General features: G+C 34.6%; 1 protein-coding gene across 1 annotated transcript in view; it reads right to left on the reverse strand.

Annotated features, from left to right (window-relative positions):
* The window catches only part of LOC109826122 (pleiotropic drug resistance protein 2-like), a 27,811-nt gene that overhangs the window by 3,928 nt on the left and 13,785 nt on the right, over window positions 1-10,098 (reverse strand). The window contains exons 18-23 of the mRNA XM_020393096.1: window positions 10,072-10,098; window positions 8,790-9,044; window positions 8,242-8,699; window positions 4,698-4,786; window positions 4,187-4,255; window positions 1,646-1,769 (exon numbers count right to left, since the gene is read on the reverse strand). The exon at window positions 10,072-10,098 is cut by the window's right edge and continues 151 nt beyond it. Of these exons, the coding sequence (XP_020248685.1) occupies window positions 8,430-8,699; window positions 8,790-9,044; window positions 10,072-10,098 (552 nt within the window). The 3' untranslated portion in view covers window positions 1,646-1,769; window positions 4,187-4,255; window positions 4,698-4,786; window positions 8,242-8,429. The remainder of the gene's footprint in view (window positions 1-1,645; window positions 1,770-4,186; window positions 4,256-4,697; window positions 4,787-8,241; window positions 8,700-8,789; window positions 9,045-10,071) is intronic.

Here is a 10,098-nt window from a genome sequence, read left to right on the forward strand (position 1 = left end):
CAAATTTTTTTTTTTTTAAAGATCATATAAATCATATCATAAACACTGCAAAAGAGTGAAAATAGCAATAAACAGGCCCTAATTTTGTCTGCAGAAATTTTCTGAACAAGCCTTAATTTCTCTCAAATACATTCACTTGCTGTGTCTCAGCAGAAAAGGGAAATCAAATTTCAGCACTATCTTTTTAGGCGTTTACATATTCAAATTTTTTTTTTTTTAAAGATCATATAAATCATATCATAAACACTGCAAAAGAGTGAAAATAGCAATAAACAGGCCCTAATTTTGTCTGCAGAAATTTTCTGAACAAGCCTTAATTTCTCTCAAATACATTCACTTGCTGTGTCTCAGCAGAAAAGGGAAATCAAATTTCAGCACTATCTTTTTAGGCGTTTACATATTAAAGTGACACATTTTACTTTTGATATTTATTTACTTTTCGTAAATAATAAAACAGATTACAAATGATAATATACATGCATAAGTGTATAAATCATCATCGTATTATACTGTAATTTCATCCTCCCCTCAAAATCACGCTCTCAAAATGAGAGAGGGTGTCCAACGAATTTGATCATAGCATTAACTGTTGCTTTCTCGACTTTTTCAGCTTTTCGAAGGTAATTCAAGCTCATCCATGATATTTTTCATGGGAGTTTTGTAATTAGTTGGGATTTTGTTATTTGGGTATTTGTCTTTTGGTTGAGAATCTTGGTCTTAAGATCATTTTGTGAATTGGGTATTCCTTTTTAACTAAAGAATTGGGGTTGAGTTCATCAGTCTTTGAGCTTTACTATAGAATTGAAGCTTGGCCATTAGTGATTTCTTAATAGGGAAGTTTGAAATCAGATGGGTTTTGTCCTAATAATTAGATTTTGTTATCGGGGTACTTCTTGTTAGCTTGCGATTCTTGTCCTTGAGGTCTTTTTATCTGAATTGGGTTAGTTTCTTTACTATTATTTTTTAAGTAAAGAATTTGGGTCGAGTTCATCAGTCTTGGAATTTCACTGTTCGCTAATTGTCTTTAGAGGTTTTCATTTTTTAATGGGGTTTTTTTGAAACCTTTTAATTATGTATCGATTGAGTTCAAATTCATTCTTAACTTAATTTTCAAGTTGTTTTTGCCTTTTAGCTTTTACTTGCAGCTCATGCGATGAACGCAGATGGCTCTCTAAACTGCCTGGATAATAGCCTTTATAGGAAAGTGCAGTATTGATTGTAGGGCTTGCAGTAAGGCTAGCCTTAAGCTAGGATTTCCCGTGGGTGGGAGTTGCAAACCCAATAGAAAAGGGTTAAATGGGGACAAACCCCTAGTACTATTGCCAAATGAATTTAGTATCCCAGTGGTTTCATTGTTGCAGATAGACCCTTGAGTAAAATTTCTTTTATCCTTTTCAGGTCTATCAGATTTCTTTTACCCTTTCAGGAGGTCTTTCTGCAACAATTGATTTTCACTCGGGGGTGATATATGCAACAACAGAACTATTACAGGGGATCTGTCTCCAACAATAGATCTACCTCCATTCAACTGATTTCTATCAAACTTTCAATGCTATAAAATACTTTTATTTATCTATCTATAATATCAAAAAAAAAAAAAAAATCAATGATAACAAAACACAAAAAGGCACTGTCAGATAATTACCTAACCTTGTTCACTGTATGATGACCTTTGATGAATGAACTCTATGATACTATCAATTGCCATGGAAGAATTACAGTGTTGACTTGATAAATTTGAGCTGCCTGTAAATTGGAATAAATCTTCCCTGAAAAGAGACTTGACTTGAGAAATTTGAGTACAGATAATATGATCCCCTCTTTTGCTTCAACAAATACAAACACAAATGCTTTTTCAACCAGCATGTCATCCAAACTTCCAAAGAAAAGATGACACTTTTATTGTTTAGGTAAAGGCCCGCAGCAAGCAAGACATTGAAAGGACTATTAACTCCTGAATATAATGAAGCCATCAATACGGTTCTCTCAGATTCTTTTTTGATTTTGTGACACTGTAGTATGCTCAGTCTCAACTCTTTCCTAATTCGGAGATTTTTTTTCAGTTTGCTTAAAATGTTTCCCAGAGTAAAATCACACAAGCAAATACCCATAAACTTCAAGATTATTAAATGTGTAACCTACTAATTAATGGTGGCCTGATGTATAAACACAATTATTAAGTCTCACACATTGTGGCCAGATGCTTATCATAGAAACAGTAAATAATAAAATCATATGCGTGTCATTCACTTTGCCACCTGAAAGTAATATGCATTTTGGCTTAATTACATTACAGAAAATAGTTTACTCATCCCCCATATATGAAAAAATTCCTTCTACATGAAGGAAACTGACAGTTTATTGAACCTCATCTAGCCAACATATTCTAGGTTGAGCATATTATAGGTTGAGAATGCCATGCATTTTTTATAGAAATAGCATGCAGTGAGATATTTCCTTGGATAAGCTTACTTATAGATTGAGAATACCGTGCATTTTAGACAGAAAAAGTATATATTTCATATGTGATTACTTCCCTATGAAATATATATTTGTATTAACAGTATACAACAAATTGAATAAGCTTACTTGAGACTTACAGTCACAAAAAAATGTTGCAAACCAAAGATATATATTAAATCAACAAGTTAATGGGTAAAAACCATCATTCTCATGAATATTATCAATTTATCACTTTCATGTTAATAAAGAAGGTTTTTGCTTCAACATGGACTGTGTAGAGGATGTCTTTGGCCATGATGGGCATGGATTTTGACCTATGAGAGAGAATTGAGAAGAGGGAGAAGAAAGTGGGGATCAAATTGAGTTTCAATTCAATTGAGCTAACAATTACAGGTGGCAATTAACCTATGGGTGTCTAATGTCTAAAACCTCGGGCACAAAAGTAGGATAATTCTAACCAAACTACAATTTTCAAACTACTTCTACACTACTACATGCAAAAGTGTGGATCCTTCCACTTGGATTGCAATCAAAATTGATGAGTCATCAAGAAGCCCACAACCTTTGAGTGTAGTGGTGTAGGAGTATTTTCAAAAGTTTGTAGTGTAGTTATCATTACCCCAAAAAATATTCAGGTAGTTAGGACCAGCCCAAGTGGCTCCACATCTTGAACACGTGTATTCATCCTAAAGACTCACTTAGCATGTTTTACAATCAAACCCAACACAAAATAAAAAAAACACAAAAAGACTTGGAAGCAGAAGTACTCATATAGTAATAGACTAATAGTTGATTAGTATCCTAAGGTTTGTAGCGTATTGAAGAGTGAAGGCATAAGACATATTCAACACAAATTCATACCTCAAGAATTGGATTCTGGGTTCACAATTCAAAGTGATCTTCAGATGCAATGCATTTATATGATTTATGGAGGATATGATTTTTCATATAATTGATCGACAGGCACATGTTCTTTTTTTTTTTTGTTAGTTACAAAATATTGACACTATTTGTCTCACGTACATAACCTCGTGCACATCAGCATCCAATGCCCTACGTAAAATTTCAGTATGAGGTTGGAACACAATTTTTTCCACTCACTCTGACATTCATTTGCAACTATATCCGATGAAACATTGCCTTCTCTATAAATATGAGTTGTTTTGCCCTACATGAATCCTTTGCACATCTCCAAAACATCACGGATAAGTACAAGTCCATGATCATTAGAAGATTGGATGACCTGAATGACCATGTTTAATTTTATTACTATGTATCCATAACATTAAGAATTCTCAACTGCTAAGTTTGACATTTAATCAGCCATTTTTGTGCTGATTTCACTAAAAACATGTTTCTGGCTATGAGAGATTTTTCTGGAACTTTTAGGGCCGCCCAACTAGATTCAAGATGATATTGCAGAAAGGAAAAAAAAATGTCTTGCGGAAATATCAAACCACACTCATCAAGTTGTGAACGGATTTAAAATCTCACATTTCTGTGCTTTGGCTAGTAGAAGAAAGACATAACTTCTCTAAATTGCAAGTATTGTACTCATGTAGTTTCCACACTAAGTTGTTTAAATTTTATGCTGAAAATGTAGACAGGCGCTTACTGCACCATGGTTCATAACTTCATATGATTATATGCTGAGAATAAAGTCTTTTGATACAACACAACAGGAATAATTATAAGAAAAAATTTCGATAGTTTTAAGGCATACCGTGGAGTCAGTAGCAATTGTGAAAACATCATACGTGAACAATTTCAATACTGAGAATCAGCTCTATACCTGCAGCCAAACAAATAATGATCAGCCACCACATTCATATTGTATCTATACCAAATCTACCAGACTACCCCACATTTCTATACTTGATAGAGGGTCACAATTTTATGTGCACATACCAAACAATAATATCATGCATATCCAATCAGCCTGGCTACTTCTCCAGCCCTTGTGGCAGGATAAGTATGCAACCTATGATTGAATGCTAATATGCTATAATCCCTCATGGGCAAGAGTTGTTCTCAATCAATTCTTAAAAAAAGTACTTGGCACTGTTGCCGTTTCCTGCCCACTATTAGACTAATTCAACTTAACCTAGGATGCAAAAGCTCTTATTCACAAGGATATGATGCGAAGATAACAACAATTTCTCTTGAAAGACCATTAAACATATTCCTTTAAGCATTAGATACAACTGGAATTATCAAAAAGAATAAATATTCACCTATTTCTGTATAACATTCGGGAAGTACTCTAAGACTCTTCCTCCCCCACTATCGACACAAACATGAAAACCTGGAAGTCTTGCAGACCCTAAAGAAGACAATAGATGTAGTTTCAACAACCTGCCAAAAAGTTCATAAACAAGAAAATAAAACTTCCCAAGTAAAAAGTATTCTCTATGTATATGTCGCAGCTGGTGGGTTCATGTCTAGCAAAAAACTGTGCTCTAAGAACATTCAGGGATAACCATATGATAAATTGGGGTTAAATTTGACAATAGAAAGTTTGTCTTCAGTTACAAAGGTCATACTGCTACCCAACGTAATGGTTATTAATAATCAAATTAAATTTTCTATATTTGATATGTATTCATATTGTATCTACAGTAAGTGTGTACTGCATTTCTATAGTTGATAGATGGCCCCAAGTTTATGTGCACATATCAAACAATCATTCCTAGTCAAATAGTATTCAAGGCCATTGTTTAAAATTAGGGTAATTTCAGAAAACCCCCCTTAAGTTTGGGCATTTATCAGATAACCCCCATGACTTTCAAAATGTCACAAAACCCTCCTTATGTTTTGGGGTTAAAAGAAAATCCCTTCAGCTTTCAAACAGTTTCACACCATTGAATAAGCAGTCGGACATATGTTCAAGAAAGTTGTCAAATCATTCCTCAAGGTTCTCGACTTTGACCTTTGGTCCAAGACAAACTTATTATTATAGGAAATGACATGATTATATCAACGATTAATGTACTTGACATGATTATATGGGCGGAAATTGTGATATGTCGAGGTTGAGCATAATTAGTACTATTTACTTACCTTTAGCATTTGCGATCACATTATAAACAGTATTAGCACATAACAGAAAAGAGTTTATTCAACCCAATACACAGAAATTCTCTCTATATGACTAAAATCAATCGGACATTGAATCTCGTCAAGCTAAAATAATCTAGGTGGAGCATATACAGGATCAGACTGTTGTCTTTGATAGAAATAGCATGCAATGAGCTCTTTCCTTGGACAGAACATATGTGATTACTTCACTTAGTTCACTATGAAATATACACTCATATTAACATTATACAACAAATTGAACAAGCTTACTTGAGACTTGTCGTCACAAACAATGCTGCAAACCAAATATATTAAATCAACATATTGATTGGCAAAACCATTATTCTCATCATGCTTCAATATATTACCGTGATATAGATATTAGGACAGAAGGTTTTTTTTTTTTTTTTGCTTTAACATGGACCAGATAGAGGCTGTTTTTGGCCATGGAGGGTCTGGATTTTGACCTAGAAAAGAGAATTGAGAAGAGAAAGTAGAAAGTGGGGACCAAATTTGAATTTCAATTCAATGGAGCTAACAAGTACAGGTGGGGGGTTACACTTTTCAGGTATTTGTTTAACCTGTTTACAATCAAAATGACAAGTACTCGGTTCGTTGGGAGCAGTTCAAATGGTTCCACGTTCTGAGCACGTGTCATCATCCTAATAGCTCACTTAACCTGTTTTACAACCAAACCTACAAAGGAAAATTACAGAAAGACCAAAAAGAAGCAGAATTCTTCAATATTGATAATTATTTCAAAGCTCAAACCCTACAATCAGAATAGCTTCAATAGCAAGTGAACCCTAGCAGATTCTTCAATTCTTCAGGATCACTGATAAAATTCTAGGACTCCAAGAAACATTATCTAGGCATCCAACACTGGAAACAGAGGAAGATCCAGTAAATATTATAGCATCTAAATATATGTTGTAGCCTTTTGTTAACATACACAATTAAAACCTAGCAAGCCATTTTCTAAGCGTACTGAGTTTCATGCAGTTAATTTAGGACTTGGGAATGGTAAAGATCTTTATATCCTGATATATATGTTTGTCATTTTCATCCATCTTGACCTTTTCGGTTGCCTGCCATATCTAATATTGAAATTAAGTTGCCAGTCAAACAATTGGGAGATGCAATGCATAAATATAACTTGCCAAGGATATCAAATTCACATAATTGACTAACAGACACATGTTTAATTTTATCACTATGTATCCACAACATTCAGAATTCTGAACTATTAAGTTTCCCCTATAGTAGGCCACTTTTTTGCTTATTTCACAAAAACGTGTTATTGGTTGTTACAATGAGAGTTTTTTAATATTTTTTTGGGGAAAATTTTGGGCCATCTCCCAACCAATATCAAGATGAAATTGCAGAGAGAGAGACAGAGAGAGAGACAGAGAGAGAGAGAGAGAGAGAGAGAGAGAGCTGTTTTTGGCAGAAATATTAAATCACACGCAACGTGTTGTGAAATACATTGTAAAATATCGCACTTCTGTGCTTTGGCTAGTAGAAGAAAAACATAACTTCTATAAATTGCAAGTATCATATTCATGTAGTTTCCAGACAGAGTTTTTAGTTTTTTAAATGAGATACCAACAGATTGATATGATGACCAAATGAAATATATTATCTTGTAAAGGCTAATAATTCTGCCTATCTTAATATTTTAAGGAAAACTAAAATAAATGTCAGAATTTTACTATATATATGTAAAGCGTTTAAAATTTACGTTTGCGCATGAAACTCTTGCTACATGCTTCTACACTTGAAATGCAAGCCAACCCATCTTATTCTATGCATATTTGCATATGTAGATGCAAACCAACCCATCCAGCTATGTCTATAGTGGTTGTCATAGAATAGAGTTATCCAGTCAAGTAAATGAGAAGCACAATGCAAATGCCAATGATGTAATCAAAAGTTCTACATTGATTTGAAGTAACTGGACTGTCTTCTTACAACGTTTATGGAGGCCAGGAGGCGAGCCCACAAAATACTATATTCATCATCAAACACTACCCACACAAAAACACTAAGGAAAAGACACCCTATAAACAGAAAATAGAAATAACTAAGGCCTAAAGCTGAAAGCAGATCGCGATGAATCCGAACGCAATGAATCTGAAGATGTAATGTCTTTGTTCAATGTTGAAAATCAATCAGCTTGTTTTTGTAATTCTAATTGTTCTTCAGTGAATATTTAACCAGTTTGTCGGTTTCAGTAAAATTATGAGCAATTTAGTTTTACGCTGCTGAAGTTTAGGGTGGACAGTCCACATAAAGTTCTATCAATGTGGGAAGTTTTTCAAGCAAAATGATTTGCATTTGGTTGTAAGGTATGATCTTCTACATGAGAAGAGTCTGCTGTGGAGTAACATATTATGTTAGTCCAAGGGCATATTATTCAAAAGGGGATGTTCCAATAAGAAAAACCTAATGAAAAATCAAGTAATCCTGCATTTTTTCCCTCTTCGACATATAGGACAGAAATAATTATGCTACACTATTAATTCCACATATAATCTCGCTCATTACATTATACAAAGGCACCAGGAAGCTTTGAGTCTGTAAATTAATTAATTACAATGATGTAATGTACACATGTAGATATTGGTATACTTGACTAATTATATTCATCTGCATAGACAAAGATGAAAATGTAATAAAAAGAAAGACCAGGACCCATACCAAAATTGCTTTCTGATACATAAAAATGGAGCCAGCGCAGGAGATGAAATTCTGAGGAACTTGTTATGTGATATTCCCGTGGATCTTGATCAGCTTCACCCATTTCAAGGCTTCATCAATTCCTGTGTGCTATCAGTTCAAACACTGACACATTACCACTAGTTTGCAAGGTACAGTATTATGCATTTCTATCTTTTTTGGAAGTTGAGATACTTGATGGAATAGGCAAAGACAAAGGTAAATACGATGACGAATCCTAAGTGAATTGCAGCTGCAGGACCTAACAAGTTATGCTCAAATCCCAGTTTATCCTTCAGAAAATCTTTCACTTGCATGCTTGACTGCCCCGGTATTTGAACCAGGTTATCCTTGTCTTGGAGTTGAGATACTACAAGCCCATGAATTGTCCAGCCCAGAGGGGTGACCCAGTAGTACCACCTCCACCATATCGGAATTTGCTGCAGAAGAGATGAAAGTGGTCACATCTTATTTAGAAAACGGTACTGACCTGATAAGAAAAGATGTATGTAAGTTGCACAGTTACTTACCGGCCTGGGTACTATGAAGCCTGCAAACAAATTCCATAAACTGAAAAAGAACGAGGATATTATGCCTGAAGTTTGGTCATTTGGTGTGAGTGCAACTGCCATCATACCATAAAGTGTGAAGTAGGTACTACACATAAAGGTGAAGTAGAGGAACCAAAGGAACTTGTCTGCCTGCCAAGCAAATCCAAACATTGGGAAAAGAACCAAAGTATAGAGGAAGCTCTGCAGGGAAATGTACACCATCTCAATGCACACCTGCAACGGCAAGAAAGGAGAAATTTGGTTACAAATAAACAGCTTATTGCAAATCTAGATGTAGATATGACTAGAAACAGCTCTGACTGAGTTAGGAGAATTTAGTATGGATATTTTACACAGACGCATAGAAAATTACTTTAACATTAATTAAATTTTCAGTCTTTTGAAGAAAATCTTTCAAAATATTTAGACAAGAAAACTATGCATTTGTCAAGACACTGAGTTTTCCACAATTCAAACTGAAGAACTGACATATCCCTTTCTTTTGAATAATAAGGTGGGTAATGCAATCATCTCTTGCATAGGAAAGAAATATCCTTTTCTATATATTGGCACATTGGACCACTGTACAAGTAAACAGAAATACTTGCAAATGGAATATGAGGGGAATTAAATGAATAACAAAATAATTTGTGCACATCGAGCTTCAAAAAGAAATAAAGTAATGTATGGAGGCAAACAAATTAGTTATCAATGAATAGGCTAGATTGGAATACCAGGGATCAAGGGAAAGCCAAAAAGATGAGTATGGTTAGAAGGTTTCAATAATCTAGTCAGTGTGGTGGTGTTTGTCAAAGACAAACTTAACAATCCTCCACCTAGGTGTTGAAAAGACGTAGAGATAATAAAATTAGTTTATTAATGTTTAAGCAACCAGATTGTTTACGGGAGGCATCTCAGGACACTATTATGGGCACTGAACTAGCATTTATGACAAATATAGTTGGCAAACAATTGGAAAGTCTACATTGGGCATGGGAGGAAGACACATCAGTGCAATGAAAGTACAACCATGGTTAGAAGAGTTCCAGTAAGAGATCAGAGGCAAACAGGCTCTTCCAGGAATATCATGCTAGTGACTGACATAATGAGATGCAAGGTAGAGAGAAGGAGAAGGAAATGGAAGTATAGAAAGAGGTTAATGAGGATAGAAAGTGTACACGGGCTAACAAAAAAACTAACAGAGACATAGGCTCTCATATGTACCTTCAGACAACATGAGTACACACACATATATACACACTAAAGCATGCAAATAGGACCGAAGGAG

The sequence above is a fragment of the Asparagus officinalis genome, chromosome 10, assembly GCF_001876935.1.
Source record: "Asparagus officinalis chromosome 10, Aspof.V1, whole genome shotgun sequence".
NCBI lineage: Eukaryota > Viridiplantae > Streptophyta > Magnoliopsida > Asparagales > Asparagaceae > Asparagus > Asparagus officinalis.